This window comes from Doryrhamphus excisus, linkage group LG17, assembly GCF_037039965.1.
Source record: "Doryrhamphus excisus strain RoL-2023G ecotype Guam linkage group LG17, RoL_Dexc_Guam_v1.1, whole genome shotgun sequence".
In the NCBI taxonomy this organism is placed as follows: domain Eukaryota; kingdom Metazoa; phylum Chordata; class Actinopteri; order Syngnathiformes; family Syngnathidae; genus Doryrhamphus; species Doryrhamphus excisus.
In genome coordinates this window covers 6,019,236-6,045,238 of record NC_136373.1, presented here as the reverse complement: position 1 = coordinate 6,045,238, position 26,003 = coordinate 6,019,236, and the positions used below count along the sequence as shown (strand labels likewise).

Here is a 26,003-nt window from a genome sequence, read left to right as displayed (position 1 = left end):
AAACATGAATAAGGTCATTTTGGGCATGCCTGGTGTGACTTTGGGAGACAGATGAAGAATAGAGGACACAGTGGTCCCCATGTAGAATACGGATGTTACATAAAATATAGCAAAGCATTTTTCTCTCTCTCTTTCTGTTTGTTTTCTGCACAACTGTGAATGCTTGCATGTGGAATTATTCATTCATTCATTTTCTAACGGTTATCCTCATGAGGGTCGCGGGGGTGCTGGAGCCTACCCCAGCTGTCTTCGGGCGAGAGGCGGGGTACACCTTGGACTGGTGGCCAGCCAATCACAGGGCACATATAGACAAACAACCATTCACACTCACATTCATACCTATGGACAATTTGGAGTCTCCAATTAACCTAGCATGTTTTTGGAATGTGGGAGGAAACCGGAGTACCCGGAGAAAATCCCTGCATGCACGGGGAGAACATGCAAACTCCAAACAGATTTAGCCGAGAGTGGGGTTGAACCCGGGTCTCCTAGCTCTGTGGTCTGCTAACCACTCGACCGCCGAGCAGCCCTATGTGGAACTAAAGAACCTTTATTTCATGCTGCCTGTGGGGTTCAGCACTAGACAGCTCCACCACAAATAACACAGCATTAGAGCCCCCTAGACATGACGTAACACCCCTACAGTCACCTTTACACTCATATTACCAATATTTTATATATAATCAGATTAAAAATTAACTATAAGACATAAATAAGACTTGTGGGTTTCAATAAATGTCTTCTGGACGTGTTGACAACAAGTGACATCGAGATTTTTGGAGTTGAGTAGTAGCATGTGTTGTTATGATTATGATGACAATGATTATTGTTATTATTATTGTGTAATTGTGAGGACATTTAAACTGGCAGGTACTACAGTATACAGTATTGTAGTTGTATTTTACTTCATTTAGAACATTTTTAAGCTTGAAAATGCTTAATTTAGGCCATAAAAGTAGGCGTTTTGTGACTACTCTTAGGCCATAGTCAGCCATGAAATACAGAAACATCTTGAAAATACAGTTTTGTGTCGAGTCCACTACAAGGCATATTGTACTTATAAGCCAGGACAGAAATGTGTGTATTGCTTTCGTATATCACATATATCATATATAACTTCCCTTTCCGTCACTTCTGTGGCGGCGTCGTCACAAAAAAGCCACTATTCACTGATCTGGAATCTCATATGATGTAATTGCATGACGGCGGTAAAGGAATATGAAGAGACGTTCACTGACTGTGACTTTATGTTGTCCGGTGAGGTTGGGCCACTCGCACAGCAGCTGGCTCTCAGACAAGGTCAGGATGCAGGGTGTTTCCCCAATCAGCACCGTGTAGTTCAGACGACTGTTACCTGGAGCGGCCGGGATCAGATTCCGACCCTAAACACACACAATGAAACAATAATAAGCATATTTTAAAGTTAATACTTTGATTTGGATATTGACCTTGAGTATCAGCGGAGATGTTGGCTTGAGCTCCAGTATCCCGTTTGAACTGAGCGGTTCAAACACCGGATCGGGATAGTAACTGAAAGTCTCGTTGACCACCACCAAAGCGTTCACATTGTCCATGTAAAATCCAATCTCATCCGGACCTGTGCCGCTTTCGGAAAAGCCCAGCTCGGACTCGGCCACGGATGGAGCGAGGCAGACCATCACTGTGTTGTTGTATACGGTACAGGTCTGAAAAACGACAAAACAAGGAGGTTATTATTGGTCTACATAATAGCCGTGAGGGCGGCACGGCGGTCGAGTGGTTAGCGCACAGAGCTCACAACAAGGACACCAGGGTTCAATAAGCTTTCTGTGCGGGTTATTGTGTGTAACTGCTCTATAGGACTCCACAACTCAATACAAAAGGGCCAAAAAATTTGCACATTTTTAACCCCACATATAACCTTCACCCGGGCTGCACGGCGGACGAGTGGTTAGCGTGGAGACCTCACAGCTAGGAGACCCGAGTTCAATCCCATCTCTGTGTGGAGTTTGCATGTTCCGGAGTTTTCTCCGGGTACTCCGGTTTCCTCCCACATTCCAAAAACATGCTAGGTTAATTAGCGACTCCAAATTGTCCATAGGTATGAATGTGAGTGTGAATGGTTGTTTGTCTATATGTGCCCTGTGATTTGGCTGGCCACCAGTCCAGGGTGTACCCCGCCTCTCGCCTAAAAACAGCTGCGATAGGCTCCAGCACCCCCCCGCGACCCTCGTGAGGACAAGCGGTAGAAAATGAATGAATGAATGAATAATAGCCGTGCTCTTTATAATAATAAAATTATTTTTATGGTAGCAAACCGTGAAAAAGCATCTCCAGCACTGTTCCATATTCACCCGAAACATTTCCTCTTTCACATATCACACTTTTTTGTCTTGACAAACAGCCGTGTGTCACAGTGACATTTGCAACAAAGCCGTTTGGGAGAAACTTAAAAAAAAAAAAGACACCATCTGACACCTTTAGCAAAAAAAGCAGCAAAATCATGTCTACGTCGTGCAAATGTGACATAATGCTTGTTTGAATGTAAATAATGAATGCCTGTCGAACATAAGCTGGTATCTGAGCCCGCCTGTGCTCGCTTGTGGTTTTTTAAAAATTCATAATTCAAACTTTTGTTAAAATGTGGAATAATGTCAATAATTCAAACCGCCTAGACCTAGTTCATATTCAACATTTATAGTCCATTCAAAGTAGTTTCCCGTGTACTGCAGCATAAATGTCACCCATTGCAGTGAAAAATTAAGACCGGAGTCTACACTAATGCGTGTGACAATAATACTCACATGAAAAGACTCAGCTTGACCGTATTTGGCTCTGATCTTTGGTTCTCTGATGGTTGCCAGATTGGTGCCACTCACTGTAAGCAGAGTTCCACCACTGCAGAGAGGAGAAAAGATGTATACATTGTCTTGGATCTTGTCTACACTTATTTATAATCATCTACGTATGTAAATGTACCATAAAGGTACAATCAAAAGATGAATTTTACCTGGCAATGCTCCAGTCGGGTTCAATCTTGATCACAGTTGGGTCGTCGGTATAGTTAAACTTGACTTCTGGGTTTCGGAGCTCAGCGTCGTCTATGTCCACCAGAACTGGCGTACTTCCTGGTGCCAGGCCAGCCGGTGTTATACACACAATCTCATGGGCGTTCCTCCTAAATTTGGTGGATAAAGATTGGCAGATGTTTGAATATTATTTTTTAATACTATGTAGCCACTTGTTTTTTATTTTTAAATGCTCAACTATGCTTGTTACACCCGCAAATGTAATAACGTAATACAAATCTGCAACTTTGAATGTAATAATCCTGCAAATGTAATACATTTCCCACAAATGTAATAAAATTTGCCCACTGCAAACGTAAAACTGAATTTCCTGCAAATGTAATACATTTGCAGGAAATTATTAAAAAAATTTTGTGGGCATACATGTGCGTTGTAGTTACAGTATATTGTATATGTGATTTTGTGTGTATACGGGGAAGAAATAATGCAAATAAATAATAAAATATAACGATAATAGTAATAAAATTTTATTAAAACAATTGCAATTGTCACAATTTTGTTATCTTGTTTAATTTAAAATAAATTATAATTTATTAATAATTAAAGATTCCTTTAATGTATTCAAATGATTCCACAAAAAAAAGAAAAAAAAAAGAATTATCTTGTTAAAATCCTCAAAATGACATCTACACCTTCTCCCTCATTAAAAGAAGAAAAAACAAACAACAACAACAAAGATCATTATTTTGTCTCATATTACATTTGTGGGAAGTTATTACATTTACAGATTTTCACTTTCCCACATATGTAATAATTTCCTGCAAATGTAATAACTATTACATGAAATTCAGTATTATGTTTGCAGTAGGCAAATTTTATTACGTTTGTGGGAAATTTATAACATTTGCGGGATTATTACATTCAAAGCTGCAGATTTGTATTACGTTTGTGGTTTAGTACGTTTGTGGGCAGTTATTACCTTTGCGGGTGTAACAATGCTTATGAGGAAAATGCACTAAATCAGCGGTTCCCAAAGTGGGGTATGTGTACCCCCAGGGGTAGTTCAATTGCCATAGGGCAGGGGTGCGAAGACAGGGGGCCAGAATATTTTTTACACATAACAGTCCACCTGGAATTATTGTATGTGTAAAAATGTCATGCAACCTGCTATATGTGCTTGTGTCCCTTTTTTCTGGAACACTTTGTAAACAACAGACCAAATCAATACCAGATCAAATTGACAAAACAGCTACTTAAACTATGATAATAACTAGCTATGATACCAGGTTGTATGTTAAGTTTAAATTAAATACTTTGAAACGGGCGGGCCATATTCAAACACTTGGCGGGCCGGATGTGGCCCCCAGGCCGCAGTTTGCCCACCACTGCCATAGGGGGCATGTGAATGGAAATGAAAAACAATTAATACAGAGCACTCAAAATTACGAGTGCACCTGAACGCCTCAGTGTTGCTTTGTGTGCATCATATCAACAGATAAGTTTGAATGATTACTTTGTGCATTAAGAGTGTTTCATCTTGATGATGATGATTATTATTATTATGATTATTATTATTATATAAGATACATTAAGTGACAAGCACAACATTTGCTGTTAATACGACTATGCTACATAATACAGATGCAGACATTCAAACGCACTCTTCTATTTAGAGTAGTCGCTACAATATTGACAATTTCCACCATGCCATACGCTTGTCACCATAGCAACCCCTTTTAAAAGCCAGCAACCTTGATAAGATGCCACAAACAGTTGAGGTCTGAAAGATAAGAAAGGGTTGTGGTGAAGTGGAATCCGCTGGATTTACCGCCATGCAGAGGCGACTGCAGCAACATCAAAGCTAGCAGGAACATAGTTGCTTCAACACAGATTATCCCTGCATTTGACATGCACGCAACTGTTGTGATAGCTGGGAATGCTTTTTTTTTTTTTTTTTGCGCTTGAGATTAAGCAGCTGTAAGCGGACCGACGAGTAACATTTTCACACCTGCGAAATGTCACTGTTAGTAGCATAGCAAATCTTTCATGGTGACGACATTATTACTTACATACGATTATTTGCTATTACATTATCTCCAGGGCGGCACGGTGGACGAGTGGTTAGCGCGCAGACCTCACAGCTAGGAGACCCGAGTTCAATCCCACCTTCGACCATCTCTGTGTGGAGTTTGCATGTTCTCCCCGTGCATGCGTGGGTTTTCCGGTATTCCGGTTTCCTCCCACATTCCAAAAACATGCTAGTTTAATTGGCGAATCCAAATTGTCCATAGGTATGAATGTGAGTGTGAATGGTTGTTTGTCTATATGTGCCCTGTGATTGGCTGGCCACCAGTCCAGGGTGTACCCCGCCTCTCGCCCGAAGACAGCCGGGATAGGCTCCAGCACCCCCCACGACCCTCATGAGGATAAGCGGTATAAAAAATGTATGAATTATGAGATAAAAAGTCCTAACTAGCTGCACGGGGAGGAAGTGGTTAGCGTGCAGGCCTCACAGCTAGGAGACCCGTGTTCAATCCCACCCTCGGCCATCTCTGTGTGGAGTTTGCATGTTCTCCACGTGCATGCGTGGGTTTTCTCCGGGTACTCCGGTTTCCTCCCACATTCCAAAAACATGCTAGGTTAATTGGCGACTCCAAATTGTCCATAGGTATGAATGTGAGTGTGAATGGTTGTTTGTCTATATGTGCCCTGTGATTGGCTGGCCACCAGTCCAGGGTGTACCCCGCCTTTCGTCCAAAGACAGCTGGGATAGGCTCCAGCACCCCCCATGACCCTCATGAGGATAAGCGGTATAGAAAATGTATGAATTATGAGATAAAAAGTCCTAACTAGCTGCACGGGGAAGAAGTGGTTAGCGTGCAGGCCTCACAGCTAGGAGACCCGTTTTCAATCCCACCCTCGGCCATCTCTGTGTGGAGTTTGCATGTTCTCCCTGTGCATGCGTGGGTTTTCTCCGGGTACTCCGGTTTCCTCCCACATTCCAAAAACATGCTAGGTTAATTGGCGACTCCAAATTGTCCATAGGTATGAATGTGAGTGTGAATGGTTGTTTGTCTATATGTGCCCTGTGATTGGCTGGCCACCAGTTCAGGGATTGTCATGGGCTTTGAAAGGCGTGTTTTTTTACGTAAATCGTGCAATACTAACCTGCTGCGATCTATTGGAGCATCCTTAATATTAAATAAATACAAGAGTATAATCTGAGGCTGCACAGTGATTGAGTGGTTAGCGCGCAGGCCTCACAGCTCGGAGACCCGAGTTCAATTCCACCAAACATGCTGGGTTAATCGGCGACTCCAAATTATCCATAGGCATGAATGTGAGTGTGAATGGTTGTTTGTCTATATGTGCCCTGTGATTGGCTGGCGACCAGTCACATGCAAGAGTGATCAGACTTACTTTTTAAAGTGGCAGGGCTGGGGTCCGATGCTGACGGAAACAGAACTGCCAGCATTGAGGTAGCTCCCCTCGATAGTGACACGGGTGCCTCCCGAAATAGGACCCTGGGAAGGCTGGATACGAGTGAAGAACGGCGTCTGGAGAAAAGACGAGACAATTCTTTCATACCAACCTCACCTAAGCATTCCTTTATGGACCTTTATGGACCTTTATGGACCTTTATGGACTTGCTTGTGCACAGGACTTATGTATGTTGTGCTATTGTGTCTTACCACAAAAGTGAAGGGCCTAGGGGACAACGCTCTGTAGTCGTTGACACAGTCCCTCACACACACCTCCACCTGAGCCTCTTGAACTCTGTATCCTGTAGCGTCATTCAGCTGACACACTATTCTGTCATTGGAAGAGTGGAAAATATAATCAGTAAGAAAGTCAGCCAATCAGAAACTACAATAGTTTCTAATTTACCTCTCAGCACTCAGGTACTCCTCCTCAATGGGGACACAGGGCACCTTGCCTAACCTGACACCCGTTTGGATGTCTCCGAAGTGCAGACCCAGATTCTCTCCGACGACGGTCACCCTGGTTCCTCCTTGGCGGGGTCCCGTGTCCGGAAACAACTGCAACAGACAATGAGAGTTAATAGTAATTCATGTTTTTAAGTAGAACAAAAGGATGAAGAAATAACACTTGGATGGCACTTCCCAAAGCAGTAATGTGATTTATCACGGCGGATTATGATGCGTAACGGGGACAGGTGTGGTGTGACAAAACAAATAAGGTGATGGATAGACGGTGGTCGCCACCAACAAGCACACACGTGTCTCATCCCTAACAAGCATCACAAGGTAATTATGGGTAATCTGTTCACCGCCCTGTAGTCCTGCAGTGTTTGACAGAGCTGACAGCACAATGTGACTTTTTTTTTTTTTTAGAAATTAAAAAGGGCAGTGTCGCTTTAAGACACTCATTAAAATACATGGAGATAATATAAGAGGTCAAGGGTCAAATACATTGTTGAAGTTACCAAATATGGTTCCAATCATAGCCCATTAACTCCCAATTATCAGACCTTGGCATCAGCAATGATTTGCATTTTTTTTTGAAGACACAGAACAAGGGTGGGCAAACTACGGCCCGGGGGCCACATCCGGCCCGCCAAGTGTTTGAATACGGCCCGCCCGTTTTTTCCAAAGTATTTCATTTAATCCATTTAATTTTGTTATTTGATGTGGTCAGTTGTTGACAAAGTGCTCCTGACAAAAAGGGACACAAACACAAAATAAAAATAAAATAAAAATAAAATAAAATAAAATAAAATAAAATAAAATAAAATAAAATAAAATAAAATAAAATAAAATAAAATAAAATAAAATAAAATAAAATAAAATAAAAATTATTATAAATTTATAACACACTTTACATCAAATAAATGACCTCAAAGTGCATGACACTTTTACAGATACAATAATTCCAGGTGGACTTTTACATGTAAAATATAGAGTCTGGCCTCCCATCAATTTTGTTAAATCAATGCAGCCCGCGAGTCAAAAAGTTTGCCCACCCCCGACACAGAAAGTTTGATTTCAACAGGGAAGTATTCCTTTGTGCGTTACTCCATCCTGAACAACATCTATTATGACTCCTAAATCATGTGAAGAGCGTGCAGAGGACTGCAGTTTAAAAAGAAATGATCCAGATCAAATAAACATCACAGTGGTGGTTTGATGTAACACAGTGTAATAATTCTAATATACTTTCAATGCCAAGGGCAACACCAAGGACCAGACATGTACTCGTACGTGTGTTAATACAAACACATTAAACTAGATCAGCTCTAATTCTCTGTGAAGGACAAGCAAAGAGCAGACTTTCGTGACCTGGTGGGGGATTGGGGGGGGGCTCCACCGAAGAGGCTGACGCAATAACCTATCACAGTAAAGTTACCTTTGGATCTTTGCAGGTAACTGGACACCACTGGAAACATAATTCACAACAACTAAAAACAATTAATATAAAGTTGCTGTTTTTTTTTTTTACAATCTGGCTGTAGCGTTTATTTTTTTACTGTTAATTTTTTCTTCAAGGAGGATGAGGCGGAGATACCGTCAATATACCATCAAAGGTTCTCCTATTTGGCAATGTAGAGATGGCATTCTGGTGGAAAACAAGCAAGGTGCCTGGATTAGCCTGCTGCTGTGTTTAATGTAACTGTAAGGAACAGATGATGCGCATTGTGGTGCGCCTCTGTTACACAGTCCAATCCTGCACATTTAAAGGCAATGAGAGGCGTTGATTTGATTGGTTAACATTATACTCGGCTACTTTACTCCCGCTTTGCCATTTGCGCCGATGGGAGGGATGGAGGCGTGGGTGCGCCGCGCTGTGCCAGACTGAACTGCTTGCAAAATTTGCAAAATGACTAGGTGTAGGTGTGCTGCAGGGCCCAATTCGAACCCAATGGATCAAGGATCAACATGATTTAATTAAATATTAACAGTAACAAAAAGCTTAAAATATTACATCCGCAAAAAATTTACACATTTACTTTCCTTACCTTAGTGATTTTAGGGTGAGCGCATCGGCTGTTTCCAGATGCAGCATGCATCCAACCTCGGCTTTCACTCAACTGCAGTGGGAGGTGAGAATTCCCTCCGATGGTACATTCCTGTCTGAGGGAGCACTTCCTGTCCTGGACGCACCAGCCACACTCGAACCTGGGGTCGGCCTTCAGACACATTCCGCAGCTATCCCGCAGGGCTCTGCACTTGTACAGGTGGGCTGGATAGGAACGCAGACACACATAAATTGAGGTTTAGTGATGTTTGGGTCGGGTAAAACGGACCCTTGCGTATTTTAACTGCTAATGTAGTCTACTACAGAAAATGTCATTGAAAGTTCTCTCCACAATTAAACTTAAATCATCCTCAAACCTGTAAAGCTGATTCCTACAGCAAAGTATATTTTAATAAATATAATTTTTCCAAGGATAAGCAGATGGAAAACAAATCCTCCAAATAATAACCAGAAGGGTTACATATTACAGAAATTAATTCAACAGGTAATGCTTTTAATGCCAGGGGGGGAAATGATAATTTGTTGTGTAAAAATGTATTTCGTTTATTCTGCAGAGTGGAAAAACTCATTAGGAGCAAAATAAATGAAAGAAAGCGACGTTTGAGTGCATGTGTAGTACACACAACATAAAATATGAAAACACACAAGAAAGTACATATAAACTGAATATTTTCCGAGACCTTCTTCCTTGTAATCTCAGACAGGGAGCGCGAGACTTCAAAGTGTGCTTCTTTCCCGATCCGTTGGCATCAGCCTCATCTTTATAGCTCGCCTGCCGTAATCTGATTAGCCGTGCTTTATCTTAAAAGTATCATAACACTAATTAATCTGAAGCAAATTAATGATTTAATTAACATCTCCACTTCACACTGGGCCAAAACTGGGCTAAAGCCAGAATGCCCCGCCTCTGATGTTTAATACACTAATGACAGCGGATGGAGTGGCCAGGGAGTAATGGGAGGATGAGGAGAAAGTCTTTATGAGGTTTGTATAAGCAATAACAATTACATAATACATCGCTTTGAAAGACGTTGTCTTTTCTAACGGATCTTAGAATAACCTTTGGCGTTTTTCAATAAAAAAAAGTACAGGGAGAAGAATTGGGTTATGACCCATAAGCAACTCATTTGCAAGCAATCTGCAAGATGTACTGCGTGTCTGACTTCTTTCCAAAGTGGGTCAGCCAGAACGAGTAGGACGGCGGATTAGAATGAGCACTTTGTCATCTAAAGATAGCAAACAAGAGAACCAAACCAGGAGAATATTTGTAAAATCTGACTCCACATATGCAAATTAGAAGCAAATATCAGTGTGACACACTTACCTTGTGTGTTGGGACATCAGAATTCATTATCTTACCCCCCCCGTCTGATAGAATACGCTCGGGGAAGATATTTTAATTGTTTTCCACTTCATGCACAAACGGTCATTTGAATAATAAATGGATTCCCTTTGTGTCACTTTTGCTTTGTCTTTATCAATTCTCATCGCCGTCACCTGCCATTTATCAACCCGTTATCCACCCATCGGTCGCTCCCATCGTTAGCGATTCTGCTAATTGGGGTATCTGTTGATAACCATTTTATTAGTTTTTTACCGTCTTTGAGACTAATCGTGGTTTTATAAATCCAAACACCATGTTTAGCATGATTCTGCCAATGTTTACATTTTTATGTAATGTGAAATCAATGAGAAAGCAGTTACCCTAACTGACCTAATCCCACCTGGCCAATAACCAATAACTTGGGTGGGTGTAATAAATTTAAAACAGACCAGTTTTGGCTGGAAAGCCAAGGAAATACAGTAGGAATAGGTGCAGGTTCTGGAAGATCTCATAAGCTTTCTATGCGGGTTATTGTGTGTAGTTACTCTGTAGGACTCCACAACTCAATACAAAAGGGCAGAAAATTAGCATATTTTTTTTACCCCACATATGACCTTGGTTAGCACGGAGACCTCACAGCTAGGAGACCGGTGTTCAATTCCAACCTCGGCCATCTCTGTGTGGAGTTTCCGTGCATGCGTGGGTTTTCTCCGGGTACTCCGGTTTCCTCCCACATTCCAAAAACATGCTAGGTTAATTGGCGACTCCAAATTGTCCATAGGTATGAATGTGAGTGTGAATGGTTGTTTGTCTATATGTGCCCTGTGATTGGCTGGCCACCAATCCAAGGTGTAGTGTACCCCGCCTCTCGCCCGAAGACAGCTGGAATAGGCTCCAGCACCACCCCCGCGACCCTCGTGAGGATAAGCGGTAGAAAATGAATGAATGAATGAATAACCTTCACCCTTGCCACAACCTGACTCAATTCCTAACACCTAAAACCAACATAATAAGGAACATAATTTTTTTTTCATTATTCATACACGCAGACTTCAAAAACAAAATCTGTACTACCTTGGATGTCAAAGGGATTGTCGATGACAAAGTTTCCATTCCATACCACGGACAGATCCACTGGTAGGTCGCTGATGTCGCCGCCCTCATAGTCGTACTAGCAGACACAGAAAAACAGGAAGAGTGCCATGAATTGGTCATTCCAAGAAAAAAAAAAAAAGGATTCCAAATAAATTGAAATGTCATTTACATAGTGATTCACATCGGGTTTGTTGGTGGCAGACATCTGGTCACCCAAACACACATTCCATGAACATACACACACACACAGGAAATAACAGATGGGTTTTAGCTGGATGGGAATTGGGGTAAGACAACAGGAAAGTGAAAGAATTGAGGAAAAAACACAGGAATCAAAGAGTGGTAAAGCCTTATTCACTCACATGATATAGCGGTCGAATGAGGGGGGTGGGGATGTGAGAGATAAAATCGGGAGGGAAATTGTAAAGTGAAATTGGCATTTTCCATTTGCTCACTGACACACTTGATTTGCTAGACGGAGTTTGACCACCCCAAATGGCCAATGGGGCTTGTCGTGCATGCACACACATTTATGATGCAGAAAAAAAAAAAAAGTCTCCTCTCAGCTATTGTATCCCCTTACCCCTGATCCAGTATGACCCTCCATCCATCACACAGGAGGTGGGTTGACTTCATTAGCCACAATGCCCCGATGGTTAAATACTAGCTTAAATACTGGCAACCCGCAGTGAAAAAAATAAACTTTAAGGGTTTTCCACTTGTCTGCTGTCACCAAAACACGGGGTGGACTTGTTCTCAGCCTCTGCCCACCCGGCTGCTCGCCACATCATGCTTTATTCATGCGGTCACATGCTTTGAAATGCCAACGCAGACCACACCGTGACACCCTGTCACATTGCGACTCACCCGCAGTCTAAGCAGCTTTCCGCTGGTGCTACAATTGCATAGCTGGGTACTATACACATACATATATATACATATATACATAAAAAAAAATACGTATACATACATATACAGGGTCAGTCAAAATGATCTGCCACATTTGTAGGTTAAATAAAACGCAAATAAAGTAAAGAAACAAAAAAGTACATATAATGCCATTCTGTTTTAAAAATTAAATCAGTCAAATGGGATCCATTATTGTCCACATACTGATTTTCATTTCAATGCATAACAAGATGGTGTTTGGAGTTGGTACGGGATCATGTCTACCAAGATCGAATTGCAAACGGAACGCTCGTAGTGTTGCGGTTACAGATTCGTTTGTTTTGATAAACGTTTCCACAATGAAAGCACGATGCTCACCAGTCCAATTCATAGACTGACCTGAAAAGAAACAAAGAACAATGGCATTATATGAAAAAAATGGAAATATATGTATGTACTTTTCGAAATTTTTGTTTCTTTACTTTATTTGCCTTTTATTTAACTTACTAATGTGTCAGATCGTTTTGCCTGACCCTGTACATGGACACCTTGGGGGGGGGGGGGGGGGGGGGTGACTTTTAAAGACTGGCTGATGGATGTGATCATCCATCGGGCAACAGCAAAATTGGGTACGAGTCCCGCCTCAGTACGGATTTGGTAGCATCCAGACACTATGTAACACTTTTAGTGCAGGAGGAACTTTTGTTGTGTGCAGATGGATTTCACTGGATAGTACTTAGTACGGATTTGGTAGCATGCAGACACTATGTAGCACTTTTAGTGCAGGAGGAACTTTTGTTGTGTGCAGAGCTGCGTCGACGCAGATGGATTTCACTGGATAGTACTTAGTACGGATTTGGTAGCATGCAGACACTATGTAGCACCTTTAGTGCAGGAGGAACTTTTGTTGTGTGCAGGGTGCAGATGTCATCATTAATGTCAAAAACTGAGCATTCTATAAATAAAAGGAAGACAAAAAAATGGTATATTTATGTCTGTGTTAATGAAACAGCCATGTGTATGTACTTGAAGGCTATTTCTAACACGCTCTGAAGGTATATGCCAACATGAGTAATTACAAGAGGGCGACCCATGCATTCACTCAGCTTTTTTTTCTCACCCCCCACCCCCACCCCTCCTCATCACACAGCTGCTCTGCTTTGTTAAAAATCAGCAATTCTCCATCCCCGACACACACACACACACACACTAGACGTATCTATCCCCACATTCCGCAGGGACATGCGATCCATAGAGACGATTCATGTAGCAGGAGAGTGCAGGAGCAGATAACGAATGAACCCGAGCCAACTGGTTGTGTTACTGTAATGAGGCTGGCGACTGTTCTCACCTTGTACTTTGTACTGCCTTCTCCTTGGTCTGCTTTGTCACCTATCACTGACTGACCTCCTCTCTTATCTCTGCCTCCCTTTTAAACGCTTCGTATTTATCAATTTCTCTTATTTGTGTTTAATCCCCTTTCTTTCTAATTTGCTTTACACCAAGCAACCTCTCTTCCCCACCGCCTGGGCTCTGCTACTTTACTGTATGTGTTGTCTCAGGTAGATTAATTACATGCAGTGACATGTAGGAGCTGGCCAGAGGCTTCGGTAATGAGTTTGATTACTCATCTCCAGCAGCTACTGGTGCTCAGGGGAGAGGAGGAAAGGACACCAAGCTGGGCAGAGCTGAGGTCTATGAAGAACAACTTTTTTTTTCTGACAAGGGTTCCACACAGCTAGGAAACTTTTAACAGGATCCACATAGGCGCTCTGCAGAACAAAGCCTGACCGATGCATGTGAGCGGGCTGCTGATAGTCAATAGTGAAGTCAAGTGAAAAGTCTGCCCAAAGAATGTTCAAAACCAGGGGTGCCCATTACGTCAATCGCATGGCATTAAAAAAAAAAAGTTGGCGTCTTATTGTACACTGACAGTTGAGGCAAAAGCAGTTGCAAATGCTGTTTTTGATACAGTGTCAGGTAAAATGATCTGACACATTTGTAGCTTAAATAAAAGGCAAATAAAGTAAAACAAAAGTGTTTTTATTTTCAAAAAGTAAATATAATGCCATTTTGTTTTGTTTCTTTATAAAAATAAGATACTGTAGAAACATGTAGGTTTGTTTGTATTACTACAGTGTCAGGTAAAATGATCTGACATATTTGTAGCTTAAATAAAATGCAAATAAAGTAAAGAAACAAAAAAGTGTTTTTATTTTCAAAAAGTAAATATAATGCCATTTTGCTTTGTTTTTTTTTTTAAATAAGACAGTAGAAACATGCAGGTTTGTTTATATTACTACAGTGTCAGGCAAAATGATCTGACACATTTGTAGGTTAAATAAAAGGAAAATAAAGTAAAACAAAAAAGTGTTTTTATTTTCGAAAACTAAGTATAATGCCATTTTGCTTTGTTTCTTTATAAAAAAATAAGATACAGTAGAAACATGCAGGTTTGTTTGTATTACTACAGTGTCAGGTAAAATGATCTGACACATTTGTAGCTTAAATAAAAGGCAAATAAAGTAAAACAAAAAAGCGTTTTTATTTTCGAAAAGTAAATGTGCCATTTTGCTTTGTTTCTTTATAAAAAAATAAGATACAGTAGAAACATGCAGGTTTGTTTATATTACTACAGTGTCAGGCAAAATGATCTGACACATTTGTAGGTTAAATAAAAGGCAAATAAAGTAAAACAAAAAAGTGTTTTTATTTTTGAAAAGTAAATATAATGCTGTTTTGCTGTGTTTCTTTATAAAAATAAGATATAGTAGAAACATGCAGGTTTGTTTGTATTACTACAGTGTCAGGTAAAATGATGTGACACATTTGTAGGTTAAATAAAAGGCAAATAAAGTAAAACAAAAGTGTTTTTATTTTCAAAAAGTAAATATAATGCCATTTTGCTTTGTTTCTTTATAAAAATAAGATATAGTAGAAACATGCAGGTTTGTTTGTATTACTACATTGTCAGGCAAAATGATCTTTTTTGTTTCTTTACTTTATTTGCCTTTTATTTAACCTACAAATATGTCAGATCATTTTGCCTGACCCTGTAAAAATACAAACAAACCTGCATGTTTCTACTGTATCTTTGCCAGTGAAAGAGTTATTATGGATAGAATATCCGTTATGATTGATTACCTGCTCACTGTTAGCGTTATGTTAAGCATTCTCTGAAGGGAAGTGCATGTGTATGTATCACAGCAGGTTGTGTCTGAGGGGGGAGTCCAGTGTAATAAATCACTGCAAAAATTAGCCAGCAGTGTCCATTCCATCTTATAGTCTCCCCTGTGCATTATTTGGGGGAGTATTCGCATGGTTGGACGGGAAAAGATATACATTAACCTTCACACTAGTTGTTTAGATACTGCGTAGCTCGACATAAAACACAAAACATATGGCAGATTCTTCAGATGATGCTCTTCCTAATCATGCAAAGCTGATGGAGATGATAGTATCAGGAATGGGCAGTGACCTGCTTTACATGATTTATTACACTGAAAATATTAAATACAGAATCCACTGTGGGAGTCGATACGATGCACTTCCTGTATATCGTCATTCGGGCTAATTTTGGATGATTGGGCAACTTAGTTACTGGTTTGTAATGCCTGATTTCATGTTTTTTTCCACTACACAATCTGGTCCTCCCTCATTTATTCATCTTTCTGTCCCTCCATTTATTCTCTTTCATTCAGTCTTTCCTTCCCCCATCATGCTCCTTATCATTACTTTGTCTCGGATTCCATCACAACATCTCTTTGCCTCTTTCCCGTGTGTGTGTGTGTTTACGTCAGCCTACAACACGACTGTAATTCATCATCATTTCAGCTACAGCTCCCTTAATTGGATGCTATCACAGTCTCACCTGAGGAGGCTTTTTTTCAATCATAAAACCACCAGGGTGTGCTCGCATAGTACACGCAATTTGCCCCACTGTGTGGCCATTTTGTGTATTTATTCTCATATGCCCATACGGACCTGATTGATCTTAAGAGCAGTTGAATAAACAGCTAAGAATTTACTTTTTGTATATTTGGTTCTCAATGAGGTTTTAAGTAGAGCTACAATATGCAAAAGAAATTATAAAAAAAAACATGAACAATTAAACTGAAATAGGCTGTTCACTCAAAATATGATAAAAAAAAATCTCCAAACCAGAACAAAACACCAGTTAGGGCCTTTATTTTATTTTATTTTATTTTATTTTATTTTATTTTATTTTATTTTATTTTATTTTATTTTATTTTATTTTATTTTATTTTATTTTATTTTTATATTTTGTGCTTGTGTCCCTTTTTTCAGGAGCACTTTGTCAACAACTGACTACATCAAATAACAAAATTAAATGGATTAAATGAAATACTTTGGAAAGAACCGGCGGGCCGTATTCAAACACTTGGCGGGCCGGATGTGGCCCCCGGGCCGTAGTTTGCCCGCCCCTGTTTTATTATTTTTTTAATTTTATTTTTTAGAGCCTTCATTTTAATCGGATCCTGCGGCTACTACTTCTGAGGCTAATTTCAATTAGGTAAATATAACATGGGACTTTTGAACTTGAACTTAAAGACAATTTAAACTGTTCCAGTTCCAATTACAGTAAGAATACAGTAAGCCAAAACCCGAGCTAAAAAAAAAAAAAAAAGACAGCTGCCACATTCTTAACTCAATGCTAGGAAATGGAAATGAATTTGAAGCCAACCTGGAAGTCATCCCTGTTCCTTGTTAGGCCTGATTGATTGACTGAAAGGCTGTGATGGAGGAGCAGGAATGAAGAGAGACTGGGAATTCAACCTGAAGCCCAGTGGCCAAAAGCTCCCAAAAGTTAATTTATTGGAGGAAGAGGTACTGCTGACAGATGACCGATAGCTGGGCTTGATCACCTTTGGGTGGAAAGTGATCTTCTTGACCATGTAAGAATAAAAAAAAGGACTTTGCAGCTGTAGACAACCATCATGTATCCCACAATTATTTTTGCTTGACTTCCCCATTCTTGACTCGTAATACATAATACATATAGTAGATATGCATGTGTGGTGTCTTACTATGCTCTTCTGGCACTGGATGCTGGTGCTGTTGAACCTCAGAGCCGGGACGCTGAGCGTGTTGCCTTGGATGTGAAAAATACACTCGTAGTTCCTCTGACCGGACTGCGGCTGGGGCAGGTTCTGTGCCAGCAGTGTGATTGGCCTCATAACTCCGACGGGGATATAGATCTGAGTGGAGGGCAGGATTTGAGGACACTCCTGGAGATAAGAAAATTAAGAGGAGAGAGGTTAAGATGTGACTGGAAAAATAAGAAGATACACCACAGTGCTGTGGAAAAATAGTCGCTAGTGACATTCAAATATACTGTAGATACCATACATGGGTTGAAATATGGTTTCCTTAAAGCATACCCTTTTTCCTAATATGCTGTAGCTATACAAGTTTATGTTCTACAGTGATCAGTTTTTGTTATGGGCCGATTTGCCGATAATGTGTTTTTTTACGGAAATTGTCCGATACTAACCTGTTGGCAATCTATTCGAGCATCCTTAATATTAAATACAAGAGTATAATCTGAGGCTGCACAGTGGTTGAGTGGTTAGCATGCAGGCCTCACAGCTGGGAGACCCGAGTTCAATTCTACCAAACATGCTAGGTTAATCTGCGACTCCAAATTGTCCATAGGTATGAATGTGAGTGTGAATGGTTGTTTGTCTATATGTGCCCTGTGATTGGCTGGCTGGCGACCAGTCCAGGGTGTACCCCGCCTCTCACCCAAAGACTGCTGGGATAGGCTCCAGCACCCCCTTGTGAGGATAAGCGGTAGAAAATGAATGAAGGGTATAATTTGACATACAATTTCCATTTTCTATGCTGTTTATCCTCACTAGGGTCGTGGGTATGCTGGAGCCTATCCCAGCTGTCTTCGAGCGAGAGGCGGGGTACACCCTGGACTGGTCGCCAGCCAATCATAGGTCACATATAGACAAACAACCATTCACACTCACATTCATACCTATGGACAATTTGGAGTCGCCAATTAACCTAGCATGTTTTTGGAATGTGGGAGGAAACCGGAGTACCCGGAGAAAACCCACGCATGCACAGGGAGAACATGCAAACTCCACACAGAGATGGCCGAGGGTGGGATTGAACTCGAGTCTCCTAGCTGTGAGGCCTGCATGCTAACCACTATGTCACCGTGCAGCCCCGGTCACAAACATCTGCCATGAAAACACCATGCAATGCTAATGTTGACTCATTGGCGAATACAAAGAGAAATAATCAGTCGCGGGTATGCTGGAGCCTATCCCAGCTGTCTTCGAGCAAAAGGCGGGGTACACCCTGGACTGGTGGCCAGCCAATCATAGGTCACATATAAACAAACAACCATTCACACTCACATTCATACCTATGGACAATTTGGAGTCGCCAATTAACCTAGCATGTTTTTGGAATGTGGGAGGAAACCGGAATACCCGGAGAAAACCCACTAAACCCAGTCCGCCTATATAAATGAGTAGATATATAAACTAGTCATTTCTATTCATGAAGCATTCATAAAGATACAATTTATCCCCTACTCTTTATTGATTAAAGTAGCATATCATCAATTAAAAGTGCCAAAAACGCCAATACTGGTTTTAAATTGGCTCAACTGGCATCAACCTTTCACCCAATCCCTAAATAGAAGAAGAGAAAGCCAGACTGGCAGATGTAAAGAGGAGGAAGAGAAGAAATCAATGTGGTTGCTGGAGTGAAGCAGATTGTCAACAAGAAAGGCCGACTGTTAAAGTCTGAAGTATTCACAGGTGCTGATGGCTCTGTGATGGACTGCCGCTATGCCTCAAGGCTCTAATAGAATAGAACGGACAGACGCTCTGTGTGTGTGTGTGTGTGTGTGTGTGTGTGTGAGAGAGAGAGATACTAGGGTCCCCGCTTGAAGCATCTAGTCTGAAGTAGCAGTCATTGTTGATGTTGAAGTAGCATGTTCAAGCATCTGTTCCAATTACGGCAGGCCAATCCTGTATGTTTGATGCACGCACGCACATAAAATGCCAAAAAAAAAAACAAGGCTGTCGCTGGCAGCGATGGATTGTGGGAGCTATTTCATTAGGAGCATTGACGGGTGCATCAGATAAAGCAGCAGTGCTAGACAATGAGACACAACAATCTCTTCTGACCACAATAGGAATTCCTCATGGAGTCTCTCTCTGCACTTTATCTTTTCACCCTTCACCCAAACTTTTTCTCAGACTGAATTTTTTCAATAAATACAAAATCACATTTAATGTAATACCTAAATGGGATAGTCCATGTTAACATGTATTATTATACAGGTGTGTCCAATGATATGCATTGTTAGCTAGCTCGTATTAACTTGTTTTTTCATGTTGTAATGCACAGAAAGGGAAATAAATATGTTTGGTAATGGTAATGGTTTTATTTCATTTGAACATGCATCAGATTACAATTGAATGCATCACATAATCAGTTCACAGTTCCACATGTCCAAAAGGAGTAGGAAGAAGCAAAGCTTATTAAATCCTACCCCTCCATCTGGTACTTTTACAATCAGTAACTGTTACATTTGTTCACTTCCTGCTTTCCTAATATAATTTAATTTTTTTTAATATAGCTTTTATAGTTTTTTATTTTTTAATGTATTTATTTTTTAATTTAATTTAGAATTTTTTGAAATTTTTGATTTTTTTTTAATTTTTTGAATTTTAGTTTTTGTCACGTACCGAAGTACGAGGTGATATGACCATACAATGACATAATGAGTACCATAGTAACTGTCAATATAGTGATATTGACATCAAATGCTTGTATTGTTTCTTGAATTGGCTCATCGTTGTGCATTGTTTGACTTCCTTACTCAATCCATTCCATAGTTTGATTCCACATACTGAAATGCTATGGCTTTTTAACGTAGTCCTAGCATATAAGTGTTTCAAATGTAGTTCTTCCCTGAGATCATATTTCTCCTCTCTTGTAGAGAAGTATTGGATGACATTTTTAGGTAATTGGTTATTTTTAGCCTTATGCATTATTTTCACATACGGATTGTGAATGATGTTCCCCTTTAAATGTGATACAGACAGACAGAGCAGGGATCCACCAGTGGGTGAGAGTAAGAAGGGAGCCATTTGTGAGTTTATTAAAGTGGGAGATAAGCGTGGAGGACGGCTGCTGCATGGGAGTCATACGCGTCTCGACTAATTCTCATCGGGTCAATGTGTACTTTATAACACCCACTACAAACCAAATGTTAATCTTGCCCTTTGGCGCTGTGAAGTTAGTTGTGTAGAATGTTTTACTTTATTAGCCGCAGGGCCAAAACACTGACACTGTGATCAAAAGTTGTTGGGGGTGAGCAGAAACGGTGTGTGAGAGACAGAGATATCCGAGGGACATTTTTTTGTTTACATTTTCACAGTGTTGAAGTGTTGAATTAATATAATATACATATACCAAAAATGATGTATTTCATCTTCTCACATGGTTAACATAAGAACCACACAGTAGTGATCATTCATATTACATCATCTATAGAGCATAAATAGTGCCTTTAACTAAAAATGAGAATAATACATTACTATATAAAATACATTATTTACTGGGATAAAATTGAGTGTATCTACTTTGTTACACCTAAGTCATCACATCATCTTTGTCCTTAAATGACTTCCTATCTGCGGAGGGAGACGTCTCATCTGCAGTGATGTCAGAGATGAGGCGAGAGCACTGATTGGCTATCGCCCATGCGGCCACCTTCCCATAGCACTGACAGTCTGTGAGTATGATAGATGAGGATGTTTCGGTGTGTGTGTGTGTGTTTCAGTGTCAAAGGGGTCACCACCGTCACCACAGTGATGAGGGTCCCCACGGATTAGCGTCATAGTCCAATGAAGCGCTTCAAAAAAAAAAAAAGGGGGGGGGGGCAGGGAACTATCGACTTGTGCTTTCATAGTAAACACACACCGTATGATGACCACATCCCCTGAGAAAGCATTTCTTAGTTTTACTCACTCGCTCATGAAGTAAGTTTTGTAACTTTTTGTGACGTAATTCAAATATTGGCGTAAGTATAACATCAAATTCAACACTACATGCCTCTAATCGCAATACATGTCTCCATTTAATAAACAAAGAAACGGCTTCAGGCACATTCTGACTATTTAAATCTTCCCCATCCTGCCGAGTGTCCCCCAGCAGATGAAGACACCATATTGCTGATGCATAACAGCATCCAAAGAAGATAAAACACAGGAACATAATATTCTCCCTGTAATGCTTTACTATGTGATAAATGCTGCAGATTGCTATTTAGGAGAAAAAAATGGAAGTGAGTGAGTTGAAACGCAGGCCAGCAGTGGCTGGTCTACATATGATAACTTACTAGTCAAAATAAGGAACAAATATATATTAAAATGTTGTATTCTTGTGTTAAACGATGCCGAAGTTTCAGATAATGAGGTTTGCATTTTTGGAAGTGAGCCCTGAAAGAAGTTTGGGATGGCTCAAAATGCTCCGTTTCAAAAGGCGTGGTCAAACTGTTCCTTTGTGATGTCACAGAGGGGCAGACTTCCTTATACAGGGTCAGGCAAAATGAACTGACACATTTGTAGGTTAAATAAAAGGCAAATAAAGTAAAGAAACAAAAAAGTGAGGCTGCACGGTGGTCGAGTGGTTAGCGCGCAGACCTCACACTTAGGAGACCCGAGTTCAATTCCAACCTCGGCCATCTCTGTGTGGAGTTTGCATGTTTTCCCCGTGCATTTGTGTTTTTTTTCCGGTTTCTTTCCTCCCACATTCCAAAAACATGCTAGGTTAAACAATATATGTTTAATGTGTGGCTGCACGGTGGACGAGTGGTTGGCACGCAGGCCTCACAGTTAGGAGACCCGAGTTCAATTCCACCCTCGGCCATCTCTGTGTGGAGTTTGCATGCATCTCCGGGTATTCCGGTTTCCTCCCACATTCCACAACATGCTAGGTTAATTGGCGACTCCAAATTGTCCATAGGTATGAATGTGAGTGTGAATGGTTGTTTGTCTATATGTGCCCTGTGATTGGCTGGCGACCAGTCCAGAGTGTACCCCGCCTCTCGCTAGAAGACAACTGGGATAGGCTCCAGCACCCCCGTGACCCTCGTGAGAATAAGCGGTAGAAAATGAATGAATGAATGAAACAGAATGGCATTATATGGACTTTTCAAAAATAAAAAAACTTTTTTGTTTCTTTACTTTATTTGCCTTTTATTTAACCTACAAATGTCTCAGGCTCATTTTGCCTGACCCTGTATATAATAAACTCTCTGCCCTCCCCCAAGCGCTGCTCCGCTGTTTACTTGGAACATTACCAAGCATGATGGTTGGATCATAGTCAACATAAAGAACAGATAAACTACCTGATCCACTCCACTGACTATACAGACTACACACACAAATAGCAGTGTGTGTCTCTGTGTGTTATCACTGATGACAAAGCATGATTGTGTGTCAATCTGGATGCTATCGAAGCCCGGATGGTCAAAGAAGATCATGTCACTGATCGGCATCAGTTTGCCGATCGATCAGCGCATCTAAAAATATCCGGTAACTGTCCTGACGACTTAACTAATCTGACGGTTTTAATTTCACTGTACAGAAAATCAATATAATTCATGTCTCTACATGCCTCAGTTTTTGTTAGGGCTGTCAAAAAGAAACACGTTAACTAGTTTAGTTTGTTAATTCCATAATTCCAAGGCACAGCACTCCGTTATGACAGAACGTGAGATGCATTCACTGACATTCTGGACATCACAACAATGTGTTTATTATGCTTGTACGTTCATTCATTCATTCATTTTCTACCGCTTTTCCTCACGCTGCCTTCGGCTGTGAGGCGGGGTACACCTTGAACTGGTCGCCAGCCAATCACAGGGCACATATAGACAAACAACCATTCACACTCACATTCATACCTATGGACAATTTGGAGTCGCCAATTAACCTAGCATGTTTTTGGAATGTGGGAGGAAACCGGAGTACCCGGAAAAAACCCATGCATGCACGGGGAGAACATGCACACTCCACACAGAGATGGCCGAGGGTGGAATTGAACCCTGGACTCCTAACTGTGAGGTCTGTGCGCTACCACTCGACCTCCGTGCGACTAGTTAGGACTATTTAATTCATAATTCATACATTTTCTATATCGTTTATCCTCACAAGGGTTGAAGGGGAGAGGCGGGGTACACCCTGGACTGGTGGCCAGCCAATCACAGGTCACATATAGACAAACAACCATTCACACTCACATTCATACCTATGGACAATTTGGAGTTGCCAATTAACCTAGCATGTTTTTGGAATGTGGGAGGAAACCGGAGTACCCGGAGAAAACCCACGCATGCACGGGGAGAACATGCAAACTCCACATACAGATGGCCGAGGGTGGTATCGAACTCGGGTTTCCTAGCTGTGTGGCCTAACCACTCGTCTCCTGTTGCAGCCATGTAGATGTTGTTATCACACACTTTGACGAAGTACAACTTGCTACATTTAAGTATCCCAGAATAATCAGTCAAAACATAACTTAAATGATGTGATCTCTTTGAACGCACCGTTCATTGCTTATAATAAGAGTTAAAATCTATTAAAAATGCTATTAATGACACCAGTGTTCTGTAAAGTTTTAACATGCGTGTTTTTGGAATGTGGGAGGAAACCGGAGTACCCGGAGAAAAGCCACACATGAACGGGCCTGAAACTCCAAAAGCGGAGATTTGAACCCATCTCTTCACTTTATGTAAATTTTCACTTATTGCAACGCTATTAGTACATCCAAACTGGTCTTAATTTAATTATTTTTTTTGTATAATGGGTGTCATTCAGACTGTTTTATATTCTCAAGGTCTGTAATCCCAATGCTCTGTCAGGTCTGCAGTGTAAAAAAAAATAATAATAATAAAGGGCATGGCTGTGACTAACAAGCATTATTAGCCAGGGACTTAAACTGTAGCAAAGTTATTACTTCCCTTTCATTCTAGCGATGTGACTCACCTCTGTGCTCCATTTCAATAAGAAAAGTTCTCATCTACTTTGCTCAAATGAAGCGATTCCCTCGACTGGTGTCAGGTTTAAGGAGGCCCCGGCCCCGTAGCGCCGCACAACGAGCTCTTGCATGAATGCAATGAAAGACACTTTGAACTTTAGGAAGTCTTTTGCCGAGTCCACCCACACATCTCAGAACACAACCATGGGAGATATACACATACAGAAAGGTGGAAAAGGCACAAAAGATGAATATATATATATATAATATAATAATATATATACCTGTATACTTTACTGAATGCAAATATTGCAGTAATTTGTTGGTATGTTTGAATAAAAGAAAGCATTTCTGAGCTCTATAATTAACTACAGCAACTGAAGAAGAAAGTGAGACAGGAGAAATGACAGAGAATTATTGAAGAAGAAACATAAGGTGAATAAGGAACCCCCCCCACCCCCCCTCCAAATCTTAAGGGTCTCTTTCTCATCTTCATTCTAACTCACCTAGTCATCTTTTATCTTGCTGTTACCTTACCCAGCTGAATACACCAGTAACAAACTAGTCGATTTTTAGACACTTAGTGGGGGGCTGACTGGTGACCAGTTCAGTCCACGGTGTAAAAACGTAAGTGGGATAGGCTCCAGCTCACACAGAAACATGAACAGGATATGCAGTACAAAAAAAAAATTATGATTATTCAGTCAGAATCCTTCTGTAGTGCCTTGAGACTGAGCAGCTCGTTTTCATGCATTTAATCAATTAATACTGTGTATAAAAATGAATGGTGAGAGGGCGGGGGAGGGGGGTGGGGGGGTGCTTGTCTACAGGGAACACGTGCATAGTGGGATTTTATTAATTTGCAGACAAAATTCCACCACTCCGCTTGTATTTATTTATTTAATAAAAAGAAGCCCCCTGGCGGCGTGCTTGCAACTAGGCCACCTTGCCGCCGCGACTCTCCTCCCCTCTTTTGTCTTTTACTGCAGGATGCTCCACCTTTCTCCTCTCATCTCATCTGTCTCTCGCCATTAAACACGCCGACGATCACACAAGCATCTGGAGATGCATCTTTAAGCTTTAATACACTTTGAATAATTAACACACACACAGTATATAGAGTAGAGTCTATCAGGGGCAGACGGACCCACGAGGAGGGGGGGGGGGGAGAAGGGAAGCTCGCTGTGTGCCAGCCGCAGACACAGAGCCTCAGAGCTGGGGGAGCTCAGAGCTGTGTGCCAGCCTGAGCTCTAGCAGACACACATACAGTGGAAAGAAGGCTAGGAATCTATCTATGTATGTATCGTTAAAGGGGACCCATTATGCTTTTTTTTTTCCCCCACTTTCCACCGATAAATGTAGTTAGAATTTTATATTGTCGTGTTAAACGATGCCAAATTTTCAGATCATGAGGTTTTAAAATCTGGAAGTGAGTCCTGAAAAAAGTTTGGGATGGCTCAAAACACTCCGTTTCAAAAGGCGTGGTTAAACTGCCACTTTGTGATGTCACAGAGGGGTGGAATCCTTACTCCCTTTTTTTTTTTGTTTGTTTGTTTAGTTTATTTCAAACATAAAAACAATACATTTTCTACCGCTTATCCTTACAAGGGTCGTGGGGGTGCTGGAGCCTATCCCAGCTGTATTCGGGCCAG

General features: G+C 40.9%; 1 protein-coding gene across 2 annotated transcripts in view; it reads right to left on the bottom strand.

Annotated features, from left to right (window-relative positions):
- LOC131137090 (plexin-A1-like) overlaps positions 1 to 26,003 on the bottom strand; it is a 169,909-nt gene that overhangs the window by 19,761 nt on the left and 124,145 nt on the right. For both annotated transcript variants that reach the window (XM_058084628.2, XM_058084630.2), the window contains exons 10-19: positions 17,361 to 17,561; positions 11,404 to 11,500; positions 8,986 to 9,209; positions 6,897 to 7,048; positions 6,701 to 6,821; positions 6,429 to 6,565; positions 2,990 to 3,157; positions 2,784 to 2,877; positions 1,449 to 1,685; positions 1,239 to 1,382 (exon numbers count right to left, since the gene is read on the bottom strand). In XM_058084628.2, the coding sequence (XP_057940611.2) occupies positions 1,239 to 1,382; positions 1,449 to 1,685; positions 2,784 to 2,877; positions 2,990 to 3,157; positions 6,429 to 6,565; positions 6,701 to 6,821; positions 6,897 to 7,048; positions 8,986 to 9,209; positions 11,404 to 11,500; positions 17,361 to 17,561 (1,575 nt within the window). The remainder of the gene's footprint in view (positions 1 to 1,238; positions 1,383 to 1,448; positions 1,686 to 2,783; positions 2,878 to 2,989; positions 3,158 to 6,428; positions 6,566 to 6,700; positions 6,822 to 6,896; positions 7,049 to 8,985; positions 9,210 to 11,403; positions 11,501 to 17,360; positions 17,562 to 26,003) is intronic.